This window comes from Martes martes, assembly GCF_963455335.1.
Source record: "Martes martes genome assembly, chromosome: 4".
Lineage (NCBI taxonomy): Eukaryota > Metazoa > Chordata > Mammalia > Carnivora > Mustelidae > Martes > Martes martes.
The window spans coordinates 171,309,276-171,337,201 of record NC_137891.1 but is presented as its reverse complement, the minus strand read 5'-3'; the positions used below and the strand labels follow the sequence as shown (position 1 = coordinate 171,337,201).

General features: G+C 59.9%; 3 protein-coding genes across 5 annotated transcripts; 1 reads left to right on the top strand and 2 right to left on the bottom strand.

Annotated features, from left to right (window-relative positions):
• Window positions 1-415: 415 nt before the first annotated feature.
• SYTL1 (synaptotagmin like 1) lies at window positions 416-9,031 on the top strand. 3 transcript variants are annotated; one of them, XM_080802142.1, is made up of 15 exons: window positions 416-553; window positions 2,561-2,793; window positions 3,784-3,932; window positions 4,126-4,204; window positions 4,290-4,335; window positions 4,756-4,828; window positions 5,104-5,201; window positions 5,348-5,461; window positions 5,671-5,837; window positions 6,084-6,180; window positions 6,519-6,677; window positions 6,941-7,019; window positions 7,144-7,243; window positions 8,077-8,282; window positions 8,488-9,031. In XM_080802142.1, the coding sequence occupies exons 2-15, from the start codon at window positions 2,603-2,605 to the stop codon at window positions 8,625-8,627; spliced, it is 1,698 nt and encodes a 565-aa protein (XP_080658268.1). In that variant the 5' UTR covers window positions 416-553; window positions 2,561-2,602; the 3' UTR covers window positions 8,628-9,031. The 3 variants fall into 3 exon arrangements, with proteins under 3 accessions (XP_080658268.1, XP_080658270.1, XP_080658269.1); XM_080802143.1 differs by having other exon boundaries at window positions 472-553; window positions 3,784-3,951; XM_080802144.1 differs by lacking the exons at window positions 8,077-8,282; window positions 8,488-9,031 and adding an exon at window positions 7,367-7,530.
• Window positions 9,032-9,089: 58 nt separating this feature from the next.
• MAP3K6 (mitogen-activated protein kinase kinase kinase 6) lies at window positions 9,090-21,042 on the bottom strand (the record flags this gene model as incomplete). Its single annotated transcript, XM_080801726.1, is given in 31 exon segments — window positions 9,090-9,406; window positions 9,615-9,691; window positions 9,977-10,050; window positions 10,147-10,259; window positions 10,354-10,501; window positions 10,740-10,845; window positions 11,116-11,292; window positions 11,462-11,621; window positions 11,914-12,052; window positions 12,158-12,350; window positions 12,461-12,618; window positions 13,114-13,219; window positions 13,561-13,697; window positions 13,952-14,079; window positions 14,325-14,458; window positions 14,547-14,634; window positions 14,777-14,872; window positions 14,959-15,017; window positions 15,020-15,199; window positions 15,280-15,442; window positions 15,670-15,829; window positions 16,454-16,566; window positions 16,652-16,822; window positions 17,048-17,154; window positions 17,494-17,662; window positions 17,785-17,975; window positions 18,228-18,251; window positions 18,338-18,477; window positions 19,630-20,023; window positions 20,027-20,155; window positions 21,004-21,042. Coding segments are annotated over 31 exon segments (4,164 nt in total). The 3' UTR covers window positions 9,090-9,315.
• Window positions 21,043-21,260: 218 nt separating this feature from the next.
• Window positions 21,261-25,542, bottom strand: FCN3 (ficolin 3; the record flags this gene model as incomplete). The annotated part of the gene is given in 7 exon segments (XM_080801725.1): window positions 21,261-21,335; window positions 21,696-21,819; window positions 22,785-22,815; window positions 22,818-22,922; window positions 23,030-23,141; window positions 25,264-25,410; window positions 25,498-25,542. Coding segments are annotated over 7 exon segments (639 nt in total).
• Window positions 25,543-27,926: the final 2,384 nt, after the last annotated feature.

The following is a 27,926-nucleotide window of genomic DNA, read 5'->3' as shown; positions in this document are numbered from 1 at the left end:
CAGCATGGTGGAGACACCTGCTTAAGGTCACACAGTGGCAGAGAAGAAACTCTACTTGGGGTCCTCTGACCGCAGTCTGCAATCCTTCCTTGACCCTGCTTCTTAGAAAGATTTCTAACCTTGCTTTCAAAGCAAGTTCCTCTCAGCAACTCCGCAGGCGGGGTGGGGCGGCCACCCGCTCTAGGGATGAGGCCACCGAGGCTCTCAGGGTTTGGTGCCTGCGCTGCTCGCAGCAGTTACAGAATAAGTGGACAGCAGAGCTGGGGCCAAGCCCCTGGTGTCTCCCACCCAGCAGATCAGCTCGGAGCTCTCTGAAAGCCAAGGCTTGGGTGCACCCCCAGGGTGCCGGGAGTCCAGGCCCGGTTTTGCATCAGGCCCTGCTCAGAAGGTGTTTCCTCCTCCTCCCGGGCAGCTCCTCTGGGCTGCTGGTTGAGTCAGCCTTAATCCCTCTCTGCTCTGCTCCCCAAGTTCAGCTCTGAAACTCAGCTGCCAGGAGTTCAGAAGAGCCCAGGTCACCCTGCGAAGGTGTCTGATCCATACTGGACCCCTACAGGTAACACACCTCAGGGCCAGGGTTTCTTGCCAGGGTCCCAAAGGGCAGACACGGCCACCTGGTCTCCTGGGTACCCTCTGGGACCTTGGGGGTTGGGGCAGGTGAGAGCGGGTCTGGGACTGGAACATTGACCAATGGGTCTGTCCCATAGTGTTGAACGGGAGTGGGAAGGACCGGACGCTGGATTCTGGCTCTAGAAGAAGGAACTACAGGGAGGGGGTGCTGCTGGGGACCCTAGGCTCAGATGCCCACAGCCCAGCCCAGGTGGACCTGCAGGACATTCCCCACTTCTGTACTCCTACACACACCCCTGGAGGACCCCTGGGGCCCCCCAGCACATAGCACGACACAGCCCAGACGTACATCCAGCAGAAGATGAAGTACACAGGGCACATACCACACCATGCTGTCACCCAGAAAGTCACTGAAGATGAACAACAGTCACCCACACGGCGTCACACTGGGACATGGTGCACCGACACACAGGCAGTGACACAATCTTCACACCCACAAAACAAACAGCCTCATGGACGCCTCCATGTGCAGAGCCCTGTTGTGTTGGTCTAAGACCCTCGCAAGGGCACAATGTCACATGTGCTTGGGCCCCGGGCCACAGAAGAGCCCCGAGCTGTGTGCGGGCAGCACCCAGCACTGAACACGGCAGATGTTCAGGAAGTAGTGCTAATGCGGGGCACATAGGCGTTCACACGGGTGTTCACACAGGATCAGACCAGGCACTCTGTAAAGACAGGCACCCCAAGCCCGCAGTGCAGGCAGCAGAGGGAGAAGGTGCGCTCAGGCTTGGACACAGACTCAGCAGGGACAGCCCAGCTCAGGCAGCAGCGGGCACAAGCCAGGACTTGCCTGCCAGAGAATCCTCTTCCCATCTCGGGCCTGCCTGGTGCCCTGACCTGGCCTGGGAGGGGCAGCAGGGGAGGAGAGATGGCCCAGTGGGCTCAGGCCATGCCTCCACTCTGCCCACGACTCTGTCCCAGGCCCACCGCCACGTCCACATGCCCCTTGGAGCTGGGCAAATGTTTTCCTTCCAGAGTCAGCGTGGTGCCTGGGCAGCCTGAGCTGCTTTGCAGCCCTTGGCCTCTGCCGCCAGGCCCCTGGCCAGGTCCTGGGTCAGGAGAAGGGGGAGAACCCATGTGGCCAGAGCAGAGGGGCCCAGGGGCTGCAGGCAAGAGGGCATCCCTGGCTGGAGGCCTCAGGGGAGTGGGTACAGTGGTTACCTCAGTGGGGAGGAAGTGGGGGTGTGGGCTGGGGAGGAGGTTGCCTCAGACAGGAAGGCCAAATGGGCCAGGCCAGGGTGGAGGTGAAGGGTGGAGGGAGACATTGGTAGGTTCCCGGGGTGGGGGGGAAGCAGTGAGCAGATCCCAGTGTGTGTTTGTGTGTGTGGCCTTCCCCATGTGTGTACAGGCGTATTTCTGCATTCAATTAATCAAGCTTTTATCAACTGTCTGTTGTGGGCAGCGTATGGGCTGTTGGGGTGAGGCGCTGTCTCTGTCTTCAAGGAGCTCACAATCCAGTTGGAAGAGGGGCAATGTGCGTGCAACACTCAGTGTGATTTGTGTGTATCTCGGGTCATGTTTTTGTCCCAAGTTATACATTCTGTGGGGCCTTGCATGCAGGGTTCAGAATATGTCAGGCACGTCCCCTGGTGTGGGCGAGGGTCTGGGACCAAGACCGCATAGGGTCCTTGGTGCGGGACAGGTGTGCACAGGCCTGTCCATACAGACAGTGGTGCGCCCGTGTGATCAGGCAGACGTCTCACTGTGGGTGGGCGTGTCTGCACATCTTCAAGTGTGTCCGTATGTCTGTGAGCCAGTGTGTACCTGGGCCCATGGGTCCATGGGTGTGTCTCATGCTACCTTGAGCTCAGCCTTCCTGGAGTCGTACTGTGCCCACCGCCCAGGCAAGTATTTGGGCAGAAAAGAGCAGTCAGCTCCAGAATGGGCCCTGTGTTTGGGCAGGGCTTGACCTGCCCCCTTGATCTGCCCCCAGGTTGCCACATGTGCCCCAGCTGATGGGGCACTGTCCCAGCTGATGCCCCAGAGGGGACACCCATTTCAGGAGAGGCTCTGGGCCCTGCCCAGCCGCCTCATGGCACACGGGCCACAGCCTGAGGCTGATGCACTCTTGGACCTCAGCTTCCTGACAGAGGAGGAGCAGGAGGCCATTGCTGATGTCCTGAAGCGAGATGCCCGCCTTCGCCAGTTGGAGGAGGGCCGCGTCAGGTGAGGCAGGGCAGGGGAGCCTGGGAGAACGGGGCCTCAGGCACTGGGAGCCCCAGTGTGCCCCTGCTGCCTCCCAGTGTGTGGCCTGTCAGATATCTGGGTGGTTCCTGTTTTTGTCCACTGGTCACCTCCACCCCTAACCAGCACAGCTCTCCACCTCACCCGAGGCAGCTGCCTTCCTGCCTCCAGGCTCAGACTCTCTGACCCACTGGTCGTGCTGCAGCCAGAGCTCCCCCAGATCTGTCCTTAATGTCCCCTGCTGAAACCGCCCATGGTTCCTCAGCACCTCATGTCAGGAGCCAGCTCCTAAGTGCGATCCACAAAGCCTCCCTGATTAGTCCCTGCCAGCCTCCCCAGTCTCATCCTCCAGCAGTAAGCCCCGCCCCCGATACACATACCCAGAATGTCCACTCGAGCGACTCAAGAGTGTCAGAGTCCCGGAACACAGCCTGCACTTCTATGCTGTTCCTTCTCCTTGGAAGCGCACAGTGGCAGAGGAGCATGTGACTTAAAAGTAGTGTTTGGGGACAGGAAGACACCTCTTAGCTATGTAACCTAGGGCAATTCACCTGACCTCCCCAGCACCACTCTCCTCATCTGTAAAATGGGGCTAAGGAGCACTACCTCCTGGAATTAGGAGGGGGCATTATGCACAGTAGTCACTTAATGAATGATAATTATTCTCCTTCTCTGCCCGGAGAACTCCAATTTGTCCTTCAAGAAACTAGTCAAATGTCACCTCCTCTGGGAAGCCCTCCTGGATTCCCACAGGCAAAGCTGGCCCTTCTCACATCCATCATGGCACCCACCTCATTATAGTGTACTTGTCTGTTCTGGATCCAGTCTCCCCATCAACCTGAGCTCCTTGATCCTGAGTAAGGATTGAGTCTGATTCGCTCTTGTGTCCCTGACCCCAGGTACAAGGCCTGGCACAGAGTGGGTAGAGGGAATGTGGGTTGGATGACAGCCACGCCCTCCCCTATCCCCCAGCAAGCTCCGGGCCTCGCTGGCAGACCCTGGGCAGCTGAAGATCCTGACAGGAGATTGGTTCCAGGAAGCGCGCTCACAACGGCACCACCATGCCCACCTTGGCTCTGATCTTGTCCGAGCCTCTATCCGCAGAAAGAAGAGCTCCATGGGTGAGAGGAGATCCCCGGGGTGAGACTGGCTACACAGAGCCCAGGGCACTGGGTATGCACGTACAGTAAGAGAGGGCCCCTGGTACTGTGTGTCTTTGGGTGGGCACCACCCCTCCATGAGCTCCTGGAGGTGAGTGAGCATCTCCAAAGGCCAGACTTCTGAGACCGAGGGTTCACAGAGCTTCTCACCCAGGCACAGGAGACCAGGCTCCAGGCAGCGATGGGGAGGCTGAAGCTGCCGAGAACGAAGTTGAAGAGGAGCCAGAGCCCAGGTGAGGTGGTCTGGCAGGGGGAGAGGAGGGCGCCTACCAGTCCTCTGGGGTCTATCCCCTGACAACCACCTCTCCCTTCTCCTAGGCTCGTCATGGACAAGGCACCCCAAGAGACGCTCAGCAAGGCTGAGGTGAGTAATGAGTGACCCCGAAGTGGAGGTGGGAAGTGAGACTCAGGAGACCCTGGTCTGGGCCACTGTAATCCTCCTCTGTCAAATGGGGACAGGGACCTGGCCTCTAAGGGAATCTCAGAATCTGGCTCTTAGGGGTGGTGGGGGACTGAGCTAGGTGAGGTTTAGGACTCAGAGGTTACTGTCTGCCACCAGTGGGACGCTGGGAGTCAGACAGGGCATGCCGTGACACGGGATGGGGTGTGACATGCAGGCCCCACTGGTTTGGCAACTGGTTAGCTGGTTACCAGCCCTGCCTGGAGGGCTGTGCTAAATCCATCTGGGGTAGCCAGCTGGAGCCTCTGGCCTCTGACCCTATCCTGACCTTTGACTCCTTCCTCACTAGTCCCCACTGTGATCTCTACTCCTTGCTTTTTTCAGAAACCTGATTCCCCTTCACCATATGCCCCCCTAAAGTCTTCAGATCATGAGGAAGAGCCCCAGGCCCAGGAAGGTGAGTGGGAGGGTGTGTGTTGGGGACTACAGAGAGGTTTCAGGGACCAGAGGCGTCTCTAAGTGACCCCAACCACCTGTGTTCACCTTCCCTCCCCTTCCTACTCTCTCCTTGGTGCGTGTATATGCGTGTGCGTGTGCGTGTGAGGTCTCAAGGGCTTCCCGCAGGACTGGAGCCTGAAACCGCAGGTCACAGGAGTGGCAAACCAGTCCCTCCAAATTTGCTTAGGGGCGGGCAAGAGAGGGCCACGCTCAGTAGCTCATGCCCCACCCCAGCCCCGAGCTCCGGGGCCCCGCAGGTCTACACAGAGGAGGCGGACCCGGAGCCGGAGCCACAGTCGCGGGGAGCGGAGTCGCCGCCACCCCCAGCCCAGGTAGGCGGGAGCGGCCGGCGGCTGCTCCCAAGACCCGGAGCGGATTCTGGGAGGGGAGTGCCCGTGCACCAGACTGAGAGCCGTCGGGGGAAGGGCTGGGAAAGAGAAGACGCCCTGTCACTTACCCACTGCCCCACGCTCCCCAGACCCAGACGGCGCCCGAGATCCTGCAGAACGGGGAGGAGGCTCCCGGGCCCGGCCCCTCCCTCGACCGCATGCTCAGCAGCAGCTCCTCTGTGTCCAGCCTCAACTCCTCCACGGTGAGGGCTGAGAGCTATGGCCTGGGGACCAAGGAGACGGGTGGGGGACGCCACCCTCCCATATACCCGCGCGTAGCCCCGGTCTCACCCCTCCCTCGTCCCCTGATCTGAGCAACCCCCCCCCCAACCCCGCCTGGACCTGAGCCCTGCACACCCGCCCCCACCCCCCCCCCCCCCGGCCCCGCGCTGACCTCCACCCCCACCCGCAGCTGAGCGGCAGCCAGCTGAGCCTGTCCGGGGAAGCCGAAGCAGGCGCGGTGCAGGTGCGCGGCTCCGTGCACTTCGGGCTGCGCTACGAGCCGGGCACCGCCGAGCTGCGCGTGCACGTGATCCAGTGCCAGGGCCTGGCGGCCGCGCGACGCCGCCGCTCCGATCCGTGAGTGCCCGACCCGCTCTCGCAGCATCCCCACCCCGCCACTCTTGGTTGATTTTCGTCGGTCTTCAAAGTGGGAGTATCAACGTCCTTGGGAGGCGCGGGGGTTGAGTGAGAGAACTCCTGGAAAGCGCTGCCCAGAAGCTGTGCACTGGGCTGGGGCTGGGCAGACCCCCCCCCGGGGGGGTGGTAGGCGCTGGGAGGGCCCCCCATTCAGCTCCGGTCCTCCCCTCCCCTCCCACGCTCCAGCTACGTCAAAAGCTACCTCCTCCCGGATAAGCAGAGCAAGCGCAAGACGGCGGTGAAGAAACGGAATCTGAACCCGGTCTTCAACGAGACTCTGAGGGTGAGGCTGCGACGACCAGGAGGCCCCCCATGCATGAACCCGACGCCCCTTCCTGCGGGGGCCGGGTGGCTGGGCAATCAGGGTATAGTCGTTGCCCGTCGCTCCGACCCTCCGTTGTGCGGGAGGAACGGCAGGGAGGCCCTCCGTTCGTGCGTTCCCCAGTGGGTCAGTCCAGTGCTGGGCATGGCGCTAGTCCAGACCCCCATTAAGGCCCTTCGGGGCTCCCCCAGATAACGTCGTGCAAGGAGCGCGGTAGGACAGGCCCCCGTCCACACTGCCGTAGCGCTGAAGCCGGCGCCAGCCGCCGTGGTCCCTTAACGCGCACCTCTTGTCCCCAGTACTCCGTCCCGCAGGCCGAGCTCCGGGGCCGCGTGCTGAGCCTGTCCGTGTGGCACCGCGAGAGCCTGGGTCGCAACATCTTTCTGGGCGAAGTCGAAGTGCCTCTCGACACTTGGGACTGGGACTCTGAGCCCATCTGGCTCCCTCTGCAGCCCCGGGTGAGGCAGCCTGCCAGCGTGGGGAGACCCAGCGACGCAGGTGTCCCGCCTGCACCCTCCCTCCCATCCTCCCTTTCCTTTGCTCCAGCCCCCTCAGACTCCGCCTTTGGCTGAGCATCCCCTCGGCCTCACAACCCTACTGCCCCCCGGCGGCGGTTGGGTCCCCCGGCTAGGTGCGCCCCATCGGGGTCTGGAGACCTCACCCCTCGATGGCCGCTTTCGCTGGGGCCGGCTCCCGCCCCTGACCTCACCGCCTCTCGCAGGTCCCACTCTCTCCAGAAGACCTCCCCAGCCGCGGGCTGCTCTCTCTTTCCCTCAAGTACGTCCCTGCCGGCTCCGAGGGTGAGTGCCCCGCGAGAGGCCACGCTGGATGGGACCTGGAAGGAGGGGGCCTCCGGTCCCGCGAGGGCGAGGGGCGACTGGCGAGGGCATGCGGCGGCGGGGTCTGAGCCGAGTCTCTGGGCAGGCGCGGGACTGCCCCCCAGCGGGGAGCTACACTTCTGGGTGAAGGAAGCTCAGGACCTCGTGCCACTGCGCTCAGGAACCCCGGATACCTACGTACAGTGGTGAGGGGCTTCGGGACGTCCTGGCTACCCTTCCTCCCCGCCCTTCCCCACCGCCCACGCTCTCTGGAGCTCCCCACCTCTGACAGACCCCTCGTAATCAACCATTCTCGATCCGCCCCCCAGTCTGATCTTCGACCACTGTGCAGGGGTGAAGGGGACAACTTGAACAAAAGCCCAGAGTCAGAAAAGTTAAAGACTTCCTTCAGGAGCTGCATTTCAGAGTGACAAGCCATAGGACTTGTTGGAGAGCTGAGGCTGGGGACCTGGGAGGTCACAGGGGCTCTTCCATGAAAAGACCTGGAAGGTCAGGCTGTGGGGCTTGCCCTTGAACTTGCAGTTCAGTGGTTTTCAAAGTAAGCTCTGGGGGACCTCTAGGGGTGCTTCCGGGTGCTGCCCCACACTCAGAGAGTGAAATGAAGTTGGGTGGGTCAGGTTCTAAGTTCCCAGCCCTGATTCCACGCATAGATGTTGTTTTCTTTTACTTCTGGGTAATGTTTTATCTTGCAAGGTGGGTTCTGAAGCTTTAAAAAGTCTGGAAACTACTTCTGGGGGCAACAGGGAGCCAGTGAAGGTCATTGTGCAGGGAAGTAGCAGAACTATATTTCAGAGACTTTACTCTGGGGTCCTACGAATAAGAGTTGTAACTTTAAAGACAAGAGCCTGAGAGGTAGCTGGCCCAAAGGTCCACAAATAGTGAAGGTTTGAGTTCAGAACGTAGGCGGGAGCCAGAGGGCACAGGCATTGTGAGGGAGAAGGGGTAGGATCTGGTGACTGGTTGGTTCTGGGGAGCGTGAGGGGATAGCCACTTGATTGCCAGCCTACCTGCCCCACAGTTCAGTGCTGCCCGATGACAGCCATGCCAGCCGCCAACGGACAAGGGTGGTACGACGCAGCCTCAGCCCTGTGTTCAACCATACGATGGTTTACGATGGCTTCAGGCCCGCTGACCTGCACCAGGCCTGTGCTGAGCTTTCCCTCTGGGACCATGGGGCCCTGACCAGCCGCCAGCTGGGGGGCACACGCCTCAGCCTGGGCACTGGTGAGTGGGGCAGGGCCCCGGGAGACCTGATGCTGAGAGACCGGGCTCAGTGTGCGGCCTTGGACACTTCTCCACCCTTCCCTGAGCTATGGTGTCCACTATGAGGTGGGAGGGGCAGTGGGTAATCTGGGGCCTGGCAGGCATTCCTTGGGACCTAGGGTGTCCAGGGTAACCATGTCCTTCATCCCTGTCTGCACATATCCAGGCAGCAGCTACGGTCTCCAGGTACCCTGGATGGATTCCACAGCGGAGGAGAAGCAGCTGTGGCAGATGCTTCTGGAGCGACCATGTGAGTGGGTGGATGGCCTTCTGCCCCTGAGAACCAACCTGGTCCCCAGGACATAGCTGCCCTACAAGCTCCACCAGAGTCTTCTCTAGACCCCCATCTCAGGGCCTGCCCTTGGCCAAAACCAATAAAGTCTATTCTAAGGGCAGCAAGGGGCTGATGTCTGTTTTTGGGTGGCAAGGGCGATGGCAGGAATGGGTAAGGGAAGCAAAAGGGAATAGGTGAAGGGACTTCAGACTCAGAAAGACCTTAGGAAGCTGGTCCCAGGACCCCCGGCCCCCCATACCTCAGAAGTTGCCAAGATCGGGGGCGCCTAGGTGGCTCAGTGGGTTAAGCCTCTGCCTTCGGTTCAGGTCATGATCTCAGGGTCCAGGGATCGAGCCCCGCATTGGGCTCTCTACTCAGCAGGGAGCCTGGTTCCCCCTCTCTCTGCCTGCCTCTCTGCCTACTTGTGATCTCAGTCAAATAAATAAATAAAATCTTAAAAAAAAAAAAAAAAAGAAGTTGCCAAGACCCAAGCATACAAAGGTATTCTGTTTAATAGTCTGCCTGGCCATACTTGATCGGCTTGGGGGTATCTCTATGGTTGATCCCCCCCAATAGCACTAGGTCTGGGCCCTACCCTGCCCCCACCTGCCTGGCCTCCTCCAGTTGGCCCTGAGTCCTGGGGTAGGTGAGGTGTATCAGAAGCTGCTTGTGTCTTCTCCATGCATCCATCCTTGGGTCCTGCCTCCTGTCTCTGAGCTCTCATTCAGCCTCCTGTTGGCCAGGGGTGACTGGCGTGGATCCTGCTCGCTGGGCCAAGATGGCTCTCCAGATGCGGCACACCATTCCTCCCCTGGGGAGAGCAGGCTCAGTGCGGCTCAGCCAGAATACAGCCTACCCCACTGTCTGCCTGATGCGCCTCCTGCCCCCGGGGGACACTGTGTCCGTGTAACTTCCAGGGAGGAACTGAAGCAGGCATGTCGCCTGGTGGGGGGGGTGGTCAGACTCTGGCCACCAAGAAGCCATATGCGTGGGTCATCCCTGGAGGGCTCAGGACATACCTGATGCGGGTGTAGATGAGGTCATCTCGAGTGGCACAGGTCAGCAGGGTACGGAGGGTGAAGCTGTGGTTCAGCAGCTGGTTGTGGACAAAGACCCAGATGCAGAAACAGTAGAAAAGAAAATCAGAGGGAGATGTGTCCAGAGACCCAGGTACTAGCTCTGTTGGGCTACTAATATGCTACACGGCAGCCAAGGCCCCTTGGTGCTTGTTTCCTCGTCTGCACCATGGGGGGTACACTAAGTGCTCTTCTGTACTGAGATTCTCGGCATGAGGGAAAGAGTGAGAAGAGCTGAAAAATGGGCAGAGATGGAGTCTCTGGTGGGTGGGGGTCAAGGACTCGGCCAGCGCTCTCCCCCTCACCATCCGGATGGTGCCTGAATCCACATTCAGTCCCTGTAGCCACTGCACCAAGCCCTGGTCCACCGTGAGAGCAGCTGTGGAGGAGAAGTCAGGCGGTCAATCCAGGGGTACCTCCTGGCAGAACCTGCCTGGCCCTTGCCTTGAGTGTTCTCCAGCTGTGGCACACTCACCGGGGGGTTCTGGGGCCAGGGTGCAGGTCCCCGCCTCCCTGTTTACCCGCTCCAGAGCTTGCAGCACCAGGGCCTGGCACTCCCGCTCCTTCTCAGCCAGGACATCTCGGAGCCTGTAGGAGAGCGCAGAGGCGGGGCCAGTACGATGGAGTGGAGAGGGAAGGTGACGCTGGCCCAGAGGGTGCCAGCAAGTCCTCAGGGCTTTACCTGTCAGTCTCTGCTCGCAAGAGGCCCAGCTGCACCATTGGGGTTGGGGGTGCCTTCTCTGGTTCCCCCGGGAGTCGGCTGATGGTCTCCTGCTGCTCGGACTGGGGTTCCTCCTCTGACCTCGGTGGGACCTCCTCTGTCTCCAACTCTACCAACCCAAGTGACTGGGGTGAGCTCCCCCAGGGAGAGAGAACGCCCATTTGGGACACTTCCCCAGACACCCGGCAGAGGGCGCACGGCTCTGGGTACCCAGCCGTTCATTCCCGCCCGGGTCGAGCTTAACCCCCCACCAACCACGCCCCCTACCGGCCCCCGGCGTGCATGTCAAGCCCCCAAGGGGGTCACACCCTCGCCGGCAGGCAGGATAGCTCCACTCCTGGGGTTACCTGGGCCCAACACAGTCAGTGCTACCCGCACCGCTCGGCTGAGCAGCGAGTCCAGCACGAACATCCAGTGTGGGCGGATCTGGCGCCGGCGGAGGATCTGCTTCACCTGGAAAGGGAGAAAGGGCGCGGCGGGACTCAGAGGTGGGGCTGGAGTCGGAAAGGCCTACAAAGTCTTGAGCCAGAGGCGAGTCGGGTAGGCGGGCTTGGGGCAGAGGGAGGAGCTGGGAAACTAGGACGGGATAGATGTCCCTTTCTTGATGGCTGTATCTTCACGGGGAAGACGTGCGACCTTGCAACAAGTCCTTGCACATTCCCAGGCACATCCCTGCTGACTACATCTTATTGGGCAGCCCGAACCGCGAGAAGGCTCCCTCACCGCGTCCGGGAAGGCGAAGAGCGGTCCGTGCAGAAGCGCAGGCCGGAGGCCTCGGGTCCGCAGCTGCCCTTGCAGCGCCCGCAGCTCCTGGGCCAGCTGCCGGCGGTTGGGAGTGTGGATGTGCGCCCCGAGGCAGCGCAGTAGCTGTTCTACATGATTCCTGCCCAGCCGGGGCCCCTGGGGAGGAAGAGAGGTTGTCGGTGGGTGGGTTTCCCCCTGAGTCAAGAGGGCTACAGGCGTGGGGGAAGCCCTCTGAGGGCTTGCAGGCCCCCGCCTCACCACCAACCGGCGGAGGGGGGTGGTGGTGTGTGGCTGTTGGTGGTGGTGGGGGGGCGCACACACCCACCTGTTCCTGCTTCAGGCCCAGACTCTCCGCCAGCGAGGGCAGCTCCTGCTCCAGCACAGCGGCCAGCATGGCCCGGCGCTTGCTCTCTTGGTGCAGCAGGCTCAGCCCGGAACTCTCCTCAGGGGACGTGGGCTCCTCGGCGCTGGGTTCCTCAGGCACCCTAGTGCAACGGGGGAGCTGCGGATGGAAGGCGGGTGGCCCCGGTGCCCAGCCACCTCCACCCCAGGGTCTGAATCCTGGCTCTTATGAGGCCGGCCTCCCGGGGGTGAGAGAGGAGCCTGGCACTGAGGTGGCACAAGAAATACAAGTCAGAGCATCTGCGAGGAGGCCCCCAATGCCATCCTTGCAAGTGGTTGCAGGCGCCCAGGGCCCCAAGGGGGGCTTTCCCCACGGAGGGAGTACAAGAGCAAACCCGGATGAGGCAAAGCCCCGCCAAGACCCTGGGCTCTCACCGAAGCTGGCTGGTGTCTCCGTAACTGAGGCAGCGCTTCGGGGGACTGGGTGGGTGCTGAAAGGGTGCCTGAGGGCGTGGGAATGTCTGGGGCTGGGTGGTCGGGTCAGCTGAAGGAGTGGGGCTGGCTGAAGGGGCATCTGAGGGAGGGAGGAGGCTGTCAGCCTGGGCCCCCCATTCAGCTCTCTCACCTCCACAGGTCCTCTCCAGTCCCAATGCGCCCACTCCCTCCACCTGCATCTTACCTGAGGGCCGCAGTGCATGTCGTGGGGAGCCGGGGCTGCGGCTCCTCCTCCCGGGCTGCAGGAAGGGGTCCCCCAGCAGTGCTTGAGCACTGGCTCGGAGGCGGGGGTCTGGCTCAAAAGTTCGGAGAAGAAAGGCTTGGGCCTCCGCTGACAGAGAAGTGGGCATTGGCGGATGCACCTTGTACATGCCCACCTGGGAGGGGTCAGGGAGGACGGAAGAAGGTCAAGTTACGAGGTGTTCAGGGCTTGGTCTGTCCCCACACCCCCCGCCCTGTGAGCCAGGCCATGACTGAGGGGTCTCACCTTAAACATGGCTGCCTGCGGGCTCCCTAGCTCATGGAAGGGGGGGCGACCTGTGGCCATCTCGATAACAGTGCAGCCCAGTGACCAGATGTCAGCTGCCTTCCCATACCCTCGTGGGCCCTGGTCAATGATTTCTGGTGCCATATACTGGAGGGTCCCTGTGGTAGAAGCCGTGCCCTTAATGTTCATCTAGACATTAGACGATGTGGGGGTGACAGGGGCTCTCATCCTCTAGCCACCTGCACCCACCCTGAACTCTGTCATCCAGATAATCCCCATCACCTACCCTGGGGGTCAAACACCTATCCTGAGTTTCCTCACTCATCTTGGGCTCCGTCACGTTCCAACTCCCTCACACACAGTATGGCCCACCACATATCCTGGACAGCGTCATCCACTCTGAACCCATCACACACTTCCGCCCACATTGACACTTCCTAGCCGCATTTCAGACACTAAATTCACCACCGTGGACTACTCAAGCTCCAGTTCTAGACTGTATCACCTCACTCCCCGCTCAATCACCGGCCCTTGGTTCCATGTCCCATGAGGGCTCTAACTCCACGGCCAGGAAAAACACCATTCTCCGGAAGGTCCTAAGAGTTCTTCTGTCCCAGGTCAGCATCCCCACTCCCCACCCCACACCCCATTACCTGTGAAGGTCTCAGTGCAAGGTGTGATGCCCGCCAGCCTCTTGGAGGTGCCGAAGTCGGAAATCTTGAGCAGCCCACTGAAGGTGTTGATCAGCACATTGTCCCCCTGAGCAGAGTGGACCTTGTGCTCAGTGGACATCAGGCTGGGCTCCTGATGGCGGAACCGGACCCTGTCCCTGGATCCTACCTCCTACGATCGCAGCCTGACCCTGCCTCTGTCAGCATCCTCCCTCTGCCATCCCACTTATGACTTCCTGGGTGCTGGCACCTGCTTTGGCTTCAGGTCTGAAGTTCTCTCATACCCTCGGGAGCCTCCCTGGTGAATTCCCCCACCCTTTGCAAACGGGTCAGCCTTCTGAATGCAAATTGCTGTTCTTTGTCTGGACCCTGTGTTCCCATCACCCCCACCACCAGCAATGGGACTCACCTTGATGTCTCGGGACTTACCTTGATGTCTCGATGCACTATGTGGTTGTCATGCAGGTAGCTGAGTCCCTGCAGGGTCTGGCGGGTGTAGAAACTGATGGTGCTCTCATTGTCCTGCAGGGGGCCCCACACCGACCGCAGCAAGGAGGACAGGCTGCCTGGGCAGACGCAGTCCAGGATCATCACGGGCACCCCCTGACTCCAGCCTTCAGCTCTCTACTCAAGGCCCGGGCACACCCCAGCCATGGCCCAGACTCCATTCCCACCCAAGGGCACAGTGTCAGCTAATTCTGAGCTACCCCACCCACGCAGGCTAGGATTCATTTTCCCCTAAGGTTCTCCACCCCCTGCCTGGCCCCATCCCCCTGCCCCACACTTCCAGTTCCACTGCCATCCCACACTGGGCACATACCTCCAGGCACTTCCTCCATAAAGATCTTGAGGTAGCCGTCCTGGCTGGTGGAGCCCAGGTAGCGCACGATGTTCTTGTGGCGAAGGCGCTTGTGCAGAGCAATCTCTTCATGCAGGGGCTGAGAGAACCTGGGAGCATGGAGCAAGAGAGGAACAGGCCGCTTTGAGGCAGAGACGCTCACCCAGCTCTAGCGCCAGGCAGGCTGCGCCCCCAGGACCTGCCCCAGCCACAGGCCCCGGTCTGACCTCCACCGTATCACCCAGCCCATGGGCCCCTCCAGACCTCACGGGCCCTGCGTGTTCCCTGCCATTCTGCCCACAAGACCCCCTCCCCTCCGGACCTGGGCCCCGCCTGCGCGCCCTGCACACCGCACCTGCTGTCCCGCTCCGGGATCTCCTTAATGGCTATGCGCACCCGCGTGTGCCGCTCTCGGCCTGCGTACACCACCCCGTAGGTGCCCTTGCCCAGCACCAGTCGCTCACCCGTCTCTGTGTACTCATAATCAAACTGTGGGGGGCGGGCAAGATGGGGGCTCAGTGAAGCCCCCAGCCCTTCCCCACCCCAACTCCCAGTGCTCCCAGGCCCCCTTCCTCACCTCCAGCACCTCCCCCACACCCTCTGCCTCTTCCGCAGGTGTCGTGGAATCTGGATTCGTCACCAAGGCTTGGATCAGGCCGCAGAACCTGAGGGTGGGGGAGTTCAGGCCGACGGGAGGGGCACCTTGGGCGGGAACTGTCCCCTCCTGGGCTGAGAGCACCCAAGGAACATGTCCCTTCCTTCCCAAAACTCCCCAGGCACCCCAGCCATCCGAGAGGCCACGCGCACCACTGGCAGTGCCCGACGCTGGGGAAGCAGAGCTGCACGTCCTGCGCCGGGGGCAGCGCGTAGAGGAAGCAGCAGCGCTCATCCCGCTTGGAGGAGCTGGGAAGGGAGGAAGAGCCACTGTGAGCGCTAGTGGGCCAGCAGCAACCCCCTCCTGGGACCACGCCCGAGGTCTCGCCTCTCACCTGACCCCGCAGATGGAAGCCACTGGGAAGGTCCAGCTGGAGGGAACATCCTGGCAGAAGAAGCTGGGTCTGAGGGGGGTGCTGGGGGACTCGGAGAGTGGTTTGGGGAAGGGATGCCCAGCAGTGACTTCACCTGGGGTTCGGGCTCCAGCAGGCTCAAGGTCACTGCGCTCACCGGGTCGGTACCCTGAATCTCCAGCCTGGCAGGCAGCAGCACCTTGTTCATCTCCAAGACCAGCACCTGCACATGATGAGGAAGGGGGTGGGTTAGAGAGGCCCCGCCCCTCTCCCAGGTCCCACACCCCCACTGGGCAGCCTCACCAAGCACTGGTCCCCTTGGGGACAGGCCGTCTTGAGTGGCTGACAGGACTGCAGCAAGAAATGGAGCCAGAAGTGGGCACGATGCGGGGGTCCTTCGGGAAGCTCCAGCGTGGGTCTGAAGTGCTGGTACAGCAGGAAGGTTTCCATCATGGACACCAGGTACCTGCCGACACAGCCTTGTCCTCAACTCAGCCCAGGCCCCAACTAGCACTGCCTGGGAGAGCAGACCGGCGTGGAGGCAGCCAGAACATGGGCACTGGGTGTGGTGGGCACTGGTCTGGAAGGGGCCATGTCACCAGCTCAGGGCTTAGGCTAGAATGCGGGGGGACATGTGTGCAGGAGCAGGCAGCTGAGGCCGGGCCCACCCAGACTGCAGAGGAGGTCACCTACCATATGGGAGCATTGAGCTTGTACAGCTGTTCTGCGGCCAGCGCCACCTGGGCAAGGTCATTGGCGAGGATCTGAGCTCCCAGGTAGAAGCCTACATCCCAGTAATACTGCATCTTCTCCACAGAGCCTTTTCGGGCCAGCAGGCAGCCCAGCTTCATGCCTGGGAGAGAGGGGTGTGGGACCTAGGGAGTGTGGCTGTGGGTTTGGGCAAAGCCCAGGTGTGGGCCACGACATCCATGTGGGCAGGAACATAGAAACAGGTGAGGGGTGCCTGGGTGGCATAGTTGGTTAAGCATCCAACTCTTGGGTTTCACTCAGATCATGATCTTGGGGTCGCGAGATCAAGCCCTGCATTGGGCTCCATGCTCAGTGCAGAGTCTGCTTGGGATTCTCTCTCCCTCTGCCCCTTCCCCTGCTCTGTCTCCCTCTCTCTCTCAAATAAATGAATAAATCGTAAAAAAAAAAAAAAAAAAAAAAGAAGAAGAAAGAGGTGAAAACTTCGGTATGACTTTCAGGTGGGAGTAGGAGCTCAGGCACAAGGAAGCTTTGGGGAACGAGTGTCGAATTTGGTGTGTAAGGAGCACAGGTGTGGGCTTTAGAACACTTGTGGCCTCAAGGGCTCATGAGGGCCCAGGATGGGTATGAGGGTCCAGGTGTGGGTTCTGGCAGAATGGGTCCAAAAGGGACAAGGCCAGGCTCCAGCCTGGTGTCCTCTCTGCCCGCGCTCTCCCCTGGCCCATCCAAGGCCCCCTGGTGGGAGGAGGGGCACAGGGCTGGGACTCACCTATGAGCTGGAGCTCCTCAGAGTCCTCGAAGCGCTGGCCCGCAGCAATGAGCAGCACAGCCGCATTGATGCCGGAGTGGAGGCTGGGCTCTACATCAAAAGCCTTGCGATACCTGGGGTGGGGGTGGGGCCTCAGGAATGGCCCGAGGCCCACAGCCCCATTCTCCAGCCCACGGTCCACTCACTGGTGCCCCTTACCAGTGGTAGGCCTGCTCCCGGTGCCCAGCATCCTGGAAGCCAGAGCTGAAGAACATGTCCTTGTAGACACGGCCGCACATGCAGCAGAGGTCAGGCACCACGGAGCCCTCGCTCTGGACCAGCGGCAGCAGCACGGCCAATGCCTTCTCCCGGTCCCCCGGCCTGTTCCTCCTAGGGAAAGGGGAGCACAGGCTGGGGCCTTACCTGATGACCCCACCCCACTCTAGCCATGACCCCCTAGACCTGCTGCCCCCCAGGCGGCAGTCCCATGTGCCATCAGTGGGATCCCAGTCAGCGAAGTCCCTGAACAGCACGGATCCCACTCAGCAGGGACCTCGCATGGCAGAGACCCATGTCTCTAGGTGGCTAGGACCTGAGCCTTGTTCTACCACTCACCGGTTGAGGGCAAACGTGTAGTGGAAGCAGACGTTGTGCTGCTCGGCCACGTCGCATGTGGGCAAGGCCTTCAGGGTCTCTACCAGCTCGATGATGGCTGAGTAGTCCTGCGAAGGGGGACAGCGCACACTGCACGATGGCCTCTGGGGGGTCCCATTGCCCCCCCAGGCTCTAAGGGAAACCTTGAGTTTGGGGCCCCCCCATCCCTGAAATCCCATCTTTCCACCCCCACACCTGACACAGAAAACCCGCTGTGGGCCCCCACTTCCTGTGCTGGGAGACAGTGACACGATCGACCCCTTTTACAGACAAGGAAACTGAGGCTCAGAGACATGAGCTCCTCTGCTCAAAGCCACCAGCACGCGAGTGGCACAACCAGGAGAAGGACTGGGTCTTTTCTGACGTGGGGTGCGGTGCCCCCACCTGCCTTCCTGTGCACCACACACCTGCACGTCGCGGTAGGAGAGCAGCAGGTTCATGACGATGTCGGGGCTCAGCAGCTCCACGCTGTCCAGCCTCCGCTGCAAGCGAGCCAGCTCCTGCCGCAGCTGCTCCCCGCAGAAGCGCTCCCGGGCCCTCCGGATGTCCTGCCGGATGGTCTCCCGGAAGTAGCCACTGAGGGCCCCGGCAGAGGAGGGAGGGAGGGAGGGGGAGAGAATGATGGGGCCTGTCCCTCAGCCAGGCCCGTCGTGCCCTCGCCAGCCTCCTCCTGGTGCCCCCTCTCTGTACCCCATTACCAAGAGTCGGTTGGCGTGGTCTCCAGCAGCCGGACCAGCCGGCCCACCAGGGGCGTAAGCAGGGCCTCAGTGCCCACCCCGGCCTGGACCAGCCCATCAGCCAGTCCCCTCAGGAGGCCCGCATCACCGCACAGCACTCGGCCTGCGGCTGTCACCACATAGGGGATCAGAGTGTAGCTGCCGACACAATCCTGGGGGGAGGGAGGCAGCAATCAGGGCAGGTCAGAGGTCAGCACCCAGTTACAGAGCAACAGTGAGGGGGTCAGAGGTCAGCACCAGAGGGGACTGGAACAGCAGAGAAAGGGCACACGTGGTGAAGCTTGGCAACAGGGAACAGAGGGCCACATGGATGTCGAGGGAATTAGGTCAGAGGTGACTGAGGAGGCCAGGAAAGGTAGCGGCGGTTGAAGGGCACACTGGAGCGGAGGGTGGATTCTGCTCACCGAGTTCTTCTGGAAAACGTCCTCCTGCAGAGGACAGTCCGATTGGTATCCTGGGTAGCCGCTGGCCCCCTGCCCCCGCCTGCCCCGCCCCCAGACACCTGGCCACCTACCCGAAGGGCCTGCAGGTCAGGGAGGTCAGCCTGGGAGCAGAGCAGCACGTTGTTGGTCATGCTGAAGCTCTCCCGCACACCAAGATGGTAGAAGAGCGAGGGCTGCGCCAGGGAGCTGCTCACCTCCAGGACCACCACGTCTGTGGAGGCACAGGCAGAGGCTCTGAGCCCCGAAGCCTAGCTCCGCAGGCAGGGGAGGAGCCTGGGAGGCTGTCCTGGCTCAGATGGCCTCCCCGTTTGACTCCAGCAGGGTCCAGTTTCGCTCTGGCCTCAGTTTCCCCCTTCTAGGTCCCTCTGGCTCTTATACAGAACGGATATTATCTGCGGTGTTGCAGGAGAGGCTTGAGCTCTAGGGGCTGGGACCTTCATCCCACTGTTTAGAGCCTGCGGGCACGGGGCACGGTGCTGTGCCTGTGTGTAGAGCTGTTTCTATCTCTGTGTGTGACAGTGTCTGTGAGGGCCGGTGTGTCAACATATGTGCGACGTGGGAGTCGAAGGCTGTGTGGGTCTTTGTGTCCTCCAGGTCGAGTCAGCCTTCATCTTTAGGCTGTGAGTTTAGGGCCGTCAGATAAGCTTGGTTCCCAGACTCGTGGATGACCAAATAAGTGTCGGGGCGGGGCGTCTGGTTTGGCGGAAGGGAGGAGTGAGCAGCTCGGGACTAGCCACCTTTCTGGCCCCGCCCCCTAGCCACCCTGCTCAGCCTCCAGCTCCGCGCACTACCTCGCAACTTCTGGGGCCTCATAACCTAAACTCCTTCGCCCAGAATCCCGCGCCGAAGGGTCCCTTCGTTTCTCTTTCTGCCTCTCTAGCCCGATCCTCGGAAGTAGTGTGTTACCGCCCCTGGACTCCAGCGGCCCCCCCAAGGACCGCCCCTTTCCTAGTCCAAGCTCCACCTCCCCGGATCCAACCTCACGAGCTCCGCGCGAGATCGACTTGAGGCTGAGCCCTCCAACCCCGCTCTTGAGATACTACACTCTGACTGGCTCCCAGCCTCGCCGCAGTCCTAACCCCGCTCCCCAGGCACGGTGCCGACTCCAGAGTGCTTTAAGCCCCAACCCTGAACCCCGGAAGCTCCGGGCCTGGATCCGAGCCCGGCCGTGCTCCAGATCCCCTAAATTCCGCTTTTATCATGCCCCTATCTCGAACCCCTCAGCCTAGCTCACTTTGTGCCCCCCGGACCCCACACCCGTCTCGGGGTCTCCCCAGCGTCGCCGAACCACGCCCCTTTCGGCCCTCCTCCGGGACTCTAAGCCCCGCCCCGGGCCCCGGGCCCGCCCCCAGCGCGAGCTCACCCGCGTTGTAGAAGGAATCCAGCGCTGCCGTGTCTCCCAGCGCCAGCGTCCCGAAGGGCAGGCTGCGCAGCTGCGGTCGTGGCCGCGGCCCGGAGAGTTGCGCGCAGGCCTCGCGCAAGCAGCGCAGGGGCAGCGGCTCCGCCTCGGACTCCACCCCGGGCTGCGGCTCCCGGGTCAGCACGTAGACCACACTGAGCGGCCGGCTTCGCGCGTAGCCCCGGCCCGGGGGAGCGGCGTGGGGCCGGCCCCGGCTCAGCGCCTCGGCCAGCGGGTCCTGCCAGCAGCTGCCAGCGCGCTCCAGGGCTCCGGACCGCAAGCACGGCCCTGCCGTGCGGGGGCGCTCGGGTGTCGGGCGCCCGGCTCTGGGCACCCGGGGAGGGGCAGGAGCCAGTGGCTACGGATCCAGGGATCTCAGGATCGGGAACCTGGTACGGGATCTGGAAATCGAGACTCTGCCAGAAGTCCTGTTCCGGGAATCTGGAGCCCAGGGCGAAATCCGGGGTCCGACTTGCAAGGTCCTGAGGATCTGAAGTCGGGGATTGGGTCCAGAGAATCTGGGACATCCAGTGATCCGCGGCCCAGAGTCACGTAGGGGATCCCGGGAATCGGTCCTGGCGTGTCCACCACCGGGACACCGCAGGAAAGAGTCTGCTGTCGCTCTCCCCTGCCCTCACATGTAGGGCGGGCCCAGCCCTTTCCCGGCCGACTGGGAAAGCTCCACCCTCGGCCCTGGGGCAGCGCCGCTCCCTCGCGGCCCCAGGACTTGGCCTCTCCCCTCCCTCCTCTACCGCCAGAACCACTGAGACAGGCGGCTTCCGGAACAGCCTGTGCCCCCGCGCAGGCCAACCGGTGTGGATGGCTCAGGACAGGCGCCTATAAGATGTGTGCCCAGGCCTAGACTAGGGGGGAGGTGGGAACTGCAGGAACTGCCCGGCGGGGATCTGTTGAATGAAGGCATCTCCAGAGACAGAAGGGTGTGCAGAACACAGTGAAGAGCCCACATCCTTTGGGGCCCTGCTGTGCAGGTGGGGAGGGACCAGAATGGGGGAAGCGGGCTTCTCAGCCTGCCAGGAACATGGTACTTGGCATCTGAGCCCAGGCCTTGGCCCTTTCACCAGGGAGCTGCTTTCCCCATAATCTAATCTGCTGACCTCTGACCTCCATCCAAACATGACCATGGGACCTGAATCCCCACACAAACATTTCTCTACCTACCTGAAGAAGACCCAGAAACCTCAGCCCTTGAGCTACCACAACGGTACAGCTCCCCAAATCCCTAACCTTCCAGTGTGAGTTAGCAAGGCCACAGTTGGGTGTAAACCTCAGCGGGTTCTGGAATCAGGAACTGGGGACTCAGTCTCCAAGATCACTCACCTCCGTGACAGAGCAGTGTGCAAGCCCAGGACCACCCATCAGGCTGGAGTTATCACAGTCTTAAGTGTGTGTTGCTCGGCCACTTTCTAGAACGTGAGTCTAGCAAGTTAACTGCTTGGTGACTGTTACCTGTGGAAGTAAAATGCACCTTCCCTGGCTTGACTCGGAGTTCAAACCAGCCCCAAATAAGACAGGCAGGAAGTAGTAGAGAATGAGAATTTGGCTCGCAAGAGAGGCAGGTGTGGAGAACAGATGACTTAGAAGGCCCAGTCACGAGTCAATAGGGTGAGATGCTGCGCAGGTGTCCCCACAAAACCATCCACCTGTAGGACCTGGAGGGCACCGGGGGCTGTCAGTGGATGCTCGAATCCTTCCAAGCCCTCCACTACATGCTCCTCTGACCTTGGCTTGCACACCTCCAGAGGTGGAAGCCTCACTACCTTCTGAGGCCAACCTTTCCATCTTCCTAACTGGAAGGAAGGTCTTCCTTGAATGGAGCTGAACCCTGTGTCTCTGCTCTGCCCTCCTGGGTTTTTCCCAGTAACCGGAAGAGTCCTACAAGTCAGGAAAGGGTTAAAGTGATTTTATTTTTAAATGAGGACAGGAGAGCAGAGGCAGTTAGCAATGCGGAGGGTAGCCAAGGGTCCGGAAGCTGTATAGGAGAGATAAGGGGACAGGAGAGATAAGGGGACCTGCTGCCAGGTTATCCTGGTGAGCATCATGTGAACCTTGCGGTAAGGGTGGCCCACGCCCTGGCCTGAGGCCCAGTCAGTGCCATACTTGGGAGCGGTGGCCTCCGAGAAACTGGACTGGTGGCTCGATCCACCCCACCCGGCACCATGGACAATCACAGCACCCTTGCTCTTGCTTGCATCGTGGGTGGTAAAGGGCTTCCCACTTTCCCACTATGGAAGCTCAGGGAGCCCCCCCCCTGCTGCTGGCCAGGAGGGGATGGAGTCACCCTGGAGTGGGACGCCATGCTGGCACCCTTAAAGAGATGCTCTCACAGAGGTCTCAGAGCAACCATGAGGTGGGTGTTAGCAGGTCCTGGGAGAAAACAGCAGCCCTTCGGAGCCAGAGGCTTTTCCCCAGGTCACTTGGCCAGTCACAGGGCTACAGACACTTGAACTCAGGACTGTGGCTCCAAAGCCACTAGTTTCTTCCCCCCCACCCCCGCCTTGTCCCCTCCCCAAATCCCCGGCTCCCACCAGCACCCTGAACAACTCTGCAGGGTCAGGTGGGACAGGGCAGGGAGGGACTTCCCAGTGCCTGCCCCCTGCAAGCGGCATCCTGAGGCACCTCCTCATAACCACTTCCCTCTTGGAAGTCTCTCAACAGTCACTGTTTCTCTGAAGAAAACGCGCACACATACACACACCCAAAACCAAAAAACCCTTTCCCGGTTCCTCTTCCGAAGCAGATAACACAGACACTCAGCAGGGCCTCAGATGGGTCCCACAACCTCCCTCCCTGCCTCCTTGCCCATTTTCCAGGGGAGGAAACTGACCTTTTGGAGGGCACTTGGATAAGGCCACATGGTTAGTAGTAAGTGAAAGAGCTGTATTCAAACTCAGAACTGTTTGCCTCCTGAGCCCGACATGTTCACTCCTGCACCATTCCGTCTCTTGATTACCATTTCTCAGACGAGGAGACTGAGGCCCACAGAGGGGAAGAAATTGCCCTAGGTCATTTATGGAGGCCATGGTAGCATTGGGAAAGGATCCAGACTCCCTTCTCTCCCTCCCCTTCTTCTCCGGCTCTGGGCCCCACCTTAGGCTCACGTGCCTGCTGTGCCCTCTGAGAACTTGCCCCCACCAGCTGGGAGCGATCTGACTCCCCAAGGAGGCAGGAGGCCTCATTGTGGGCAAAAGTGCGGTTGCCAATAAAGTCCTCCAGCTCCCCCTGTGGCTCCCAGGTCCCTGGGGGGAAGGAGGAGGCAGGGACGGAGGAATCCTCAGATCCCAGAGTGTCAGCAAAATGCCCTCCCCAGCACCCCCAGGCTCCAGGGGCCCTGCTGGGAACTTACCCTGCAGAGTGAACTGGTGCAAATTCTCGTTCCCCAGCCAGAATTCAGACTCCTGGCTCCCAAAACCTGCTTTGTAGGAGGACCAAGAGCAGAAGAAACCCACAGAACCATTCTGTCACTTCTGGAACACTTAGGGAGGCAGAGAAGGCCAACCAACACAGCAGCCAATTTTCCAGGCTGGGCAGGAGATGAAGAGAAGCAGGGGGCGGTGGCTATGGAGAGCGGGCTCACTGGGAGGGGTGAGCAGACACCTGCCCCCTCTTTGGATTGGGGGTTTGTTGATAACGTGTGAGTCTGGGTGACTAAAATGAGAGAAACGTCGGGCCTGCCCTTGGAGGATGGTCAGTCCTGCTGGGAGTTGGTTCAAAACAACCTGCTTTAATTTACTAGAAAAATCAAGATCTTATAGTGGAGAGGTCACTCCAGAGTCCCATACTCACGTCCCAGCCTTATCCTGATGCCTCCCACCTCCCACCGCAACCCAAGCAGTCCCCAGTCTCTACAGAGTTTCTTTCTTTCTTTTTTTTCTTTTTAAAAAGATTTTATTTATTTATTTGGCAAAGATCACAAGTAGGCAGAGAGGCAGGCAGAGGGAGAGGGGGAAGCAGGCTCCCGGCTGAGCAGAGAGCCCGATGTGGGGCTTGATCCCAGGACCCTGAGATCATGACCTGAGCCGAAGACAGAGGCTTAACCCACTTAGCCACCCAGGTGCCCCCCTTCCGAGTTTCTCTCCTCAATATCCTTTAGTCTAAGGGCCTCTCCTTCCCCGGTGGCCTGGACCCCTGCGGTCCTCCTAACCTGCGTCCCTGACTCTACCCCATCCCCCGCTGCAGAGCACCTTCCACAGTGCAGCATGAGTCTTTTCCCTAAAATATAAGTCTGACTGGGTCCACCCTCTGCTTATGATGCTTCCATGGCTCCCCATTGCCTCCCATGTTCCTCAGTCAGCCATCCCGTGCCCTCCGTAAACTGGCCTCTGCAGAGGCCCTAAATCCATGCTTGACCTATGCCAGTCCTCTCCTCAAACCCTCTTGGCCTCTCCTGCCTCCCTGTGTGTTTATCTTTCTGTCTACCTGGAATGCCCTTCAGCACCCCCATCTAGCTAGAGAACTTCTACTCAGCCTTCAAGGCCCTTTCAAGTGGCATCGCCTCTGAGAAGCCTTCTCAGACTTCTTCAGACCCTCTGGGGGGCTCAGTAATCTTTGGTCTGGCAGGGGAGGGGAGGAGGGCCGCCTCTCCAGTGGGCTCTGGCTCCCCCTAGGGGCCAAGGGAAAAGCGCCCGCTGGACCTCGAGCCCTTTGAGACTCCAGACACTCACCAGCCAGAGGCCCTCTTGGGGGTCTTTGTCATAAAAAGCTGAGGCCGGGGGGCTCTGCCCTCCATTGGCTCAGAAAGCACCAGCCACTCAACGTGGCATGCCGGCTCAGCAGCTCCTGACAGCTTCTGGGGCCTATGGAAGGGGAGGTGGGCTGACCGGAATTGCCAAGGCGGTCCCCAGCTCTCACCCTGCAGGCAATGGAACAGGCCAAGCGTGGGACCCCGGGAGCTCTGGCGACTCCACTGGGCCCCTGAAGAGACTCTCTACAGAGGGCTGGGCCACGTCTGGTGGCCCACTGCTACCCCGGCACCGGCCCCGCCTGAGGCCGTGTTCCTGGCTCTGTGAAGCAGAGGAAAAGGCAGAGTGTTGGCTCTAAGGCCTGAGTACTTCCAAGGCCCACAAACCAGAGGGGAGGGTGCCCAGGCCTCTCTCCTCACCCTCCCCACTTCTCCAGCCTTCCATCCCCCCCTGGGGGGGCAATCACAGTGGCTCATTCAACAGCAGCCTAGCAGAGACAGCCCTCTCTAGTCCTGGGGACAGAAAATAAAGAGAGCAGAGGACGGCCATGGTCCCACCCACTCACCAGGCTCACCCCGGGGCCCATCTTGCAAGGTGGTCCATGTTTCCCTGAAAGGCCAGAGGCCAAGGTGCCTTAAGTCCCACCCTGTGCCCAGGGCAATGAGGGACACAGAGCCAGAAGTGGCTGCTTACTGGCTCTGAGATCATGACCGCCCAGCTCATCATCTCCAGACCTGACTTTCCTGCTCAGCAAAATGGGGAAAGAACCAGCTACCTCACAGAGCCAACCTTGGGGTGCTGGGAGCCCAGCCTGGGGCCCGGCACACATTGGGTTCCTTGCCCCTTGGTCATGGCCTCTCAGCAGAGACAGTAATTGCTGCATCCCCAGCCTCCTCACCTCACTCCAGATCCCTGCCTTCTTCCCGGGATCCCTTAGCTTAAGGGCCTGGAGCCCTTTTCTCTCCACGACTTCTTGGGGCTCCAGGACAACTGGAAGACAGTTTTGCTGGCTTCCAGCTCCTGGGTTCTGCAGGAAGATGCAGGGCTGGGCGGCCCCAGGGTGGGCATGGGAGAGTGGGCTTATCTCCTCCAGATATGTGGTTCTCTTTCCCTGAGGGATGTCAGTTTATAAAGGGGCCAGGCTGGTGGGAGAACATGAAACAAGACTCCTGCCCATTGTCCTTCCCCAGGGAGGCCCCACCCAGGCTAGAGCCAGCAGGGGGTAGAGGCATTTCCTCCCTCAGCCCCAGAGGCCAGGATGGAGTCCTAACTCCTGGTCCTGGCTTCCGGGGCTCTGCAGCCATCTCTCCAGATCTTTGGAGTCACATAGGGTTTTCCGCCTTTGCCCCTTCACTTGTTCTGTGTCTTCCATGTGGGATGCCCTCCTCTCCGTCTCTCCCTGCGAAGCCCCACCTGTCTGTAGAGGTCCAGCCCTATCGTCATCTCCTCTGGGGGCCCCTCCCCGGTCTTTGTCAAGGGTTAAGGCCATGGCTACCATTTGCTGGGTACCTACTGCACTCCATGAGTCCTGCTGGGTGTGGTCTGTGTGTGGCCTCTGGTTCGTACACAGCCTGGCATGTAGTCATTCCTGGCCCTGGGTTATAGGCCTGACACAAAGCAGGCACTCAATAAATATTGGTTAAATGAATTAAAAAACAAGGAGAAACTGAGGCCCAGAGACAGGACATGGCTTGCTCACTACCTGGCACTTAGGCGCTCAGAACCACAGAGATTTGGCCGAAGCTCCCTACTGGGCAGACACACTCTTGGCAAAGTGACTTCATGCCCACTCTCAGGTCTGCTGGGGAGCCCCCGGCAGCATCTAGGAAATAGATGCTAATATAGGCGGGCCATTGAGTGGGCGACTGTGCGGGGCACACCTGGAGGCCGGGAGGCCAGTGAGGAGGCAGCCGCCATAGGCCAGATGTGAGGGTTGCAGTCTGAGCTGGAGAGAATCCTCAGGGGATAGCAAAGGGGAGGGAAGGCTCATTGGCTTGTGCGTTCACTCCTCCATCCACTTGGTCGTTAGTTCATCAAGCTTGCGCTGGAGGCCTTCTCTATGCCGGGCCCAGCACTCGTGGGGCAGGGGAGGGCTGCAGTAGCAGGGGGTGTCGGGGAAGGTAGGGCCAAGTTTGCCAGACAGGATGAATCCACGAGAGGGACTCTCCGAGATCGTGAAGTTCCAATTCCAGGGATCTCTCCTCCCCAAACTCTCCCACAGGTGTGCTAAGATCTGCAGACAAGCCTAGTTACCATGTGTTATTTTTTTTAGTCATGTGTTATTTAAAAAAAAAAAAAAAAGATGTACTTATTTGAGAGAGAGAGAGAGATCACGAGTGGGAGGGGCAGAGGGAGAGGGAGACTCTCAAGCAGACTCCACGCTGAGCACACAGCCAGACGTGGGGCTCGATCTTACGACACTGAGATCATGACCTGAGCCAAAAGCAAGAGTTGGATGCTTAACTGACTGAGCCACCCAGGAGCCCCATCATGTGTTACTTATAATATATATATATATTTTTTTTTGAATGGGGCACCTGGCTGGCTCAGTTGGTGTGATTCATGTGACTCTTGATCTTGGCCTTGTGAGTTTGAACCCCATGTTGGGCATAGAGGTTACTTAATTTAAAAAAATTATGTGCTCTTTATAATAATTAACATGGGGGTTCCTGGGTGCCTCAGTACGTTGTGTGTGACTTCAGCTCAGGTCATGATCTCGGGGCCCTGGGTATCGAACCCTGCGTGGGAGTACCCACTCAGTGGAGAGTCTGCTTCTCCCTGCTCCCTCCGCCTCTCCCTCTGCTCGTGCTCTCTAAAAAAATCTTTTTTTTTAAAAAAGATTTTATTTATTTATTTGACAGACAGAGAGAGATCACAAGTAGGCAGAGAGGCAGGCAGAGAGAGGAGGAAGCAGGGTCCTTGACGAGCAGAGAACCCGATGTGGGGCTCGATCCCAGGACCCTGGGATCATGACCTGAACCGAAGGCAGAGGCTTTAACCCACTGAGCCACCCAGGCAACCCTCTCTAAAAAAAAAAATCTTAAAAAAAAAAAAAAATCAACACGGAAGAGACCCAACTGAACACTGATAGAACACAAGTGAATAAAATACCATCACCTGGGCATGTCATAGGGCAAACCCGAGCTCTAAAGGAAGGGGCAAAGTTGTGGAACAATATGCATAGCCCGATCCCACTTTGTGTTTTAAGAACACGGAACGCATGCATGTACAGTGTAAATTTACAAAAAGGGTCTGAAACGTACTATTAAGCATAGTTATTTCTGGGGAGTGGGGCGGGGGGCAAGTGTTCCTCACTCTTCATATCCATTCCTGTATGGACCTTTTGTTTCCTGCAGGCATTTACTACTTTGGAAAAAGCAAACATCCGATAAAGAAAGGTCCTTTTATTTTTATTTTTTTTAGTTTTGCCTATTCTTAAACTTTTTTTTTTTTAAAGACTTTATTTATTTATTTGGCAGACAGAGATCACAAGTAGGCAGAGAGAGAGAGGGAAGCAGGATCCCCACTGAGCAGAGAGCCCGATGCGGGGCTCGATCCCAG

What these genes read in the sequence shown, in the direction of transcription:
- SYTL1 (XM_080802142.1), top strand. Translation starts at nt 2,603, where the DNA reads ATGCCCCAGAGGGGACACCCATTTCAGGAGAGGCTCTGGGCCCTGCCC. An exon ending in TCTTCAACGAGACTCTGAGG is followed by an intron (nt 6,181 to 6,518) that starts GTGAGGCTGCGA and finishes TCTTGTCCCCAG; the next exon opens with TACTCCGTCCCGCAGGCCGA. An exon ending in ACGCCTCAGCCTGGGCACTG is followed by an intron (nt 8,283 to 8,487) that starts GTGAGTGGGGCA and finishes GCACATATCCAG; the next exon opens with GCAGCAGCTACGGTCTCCAG.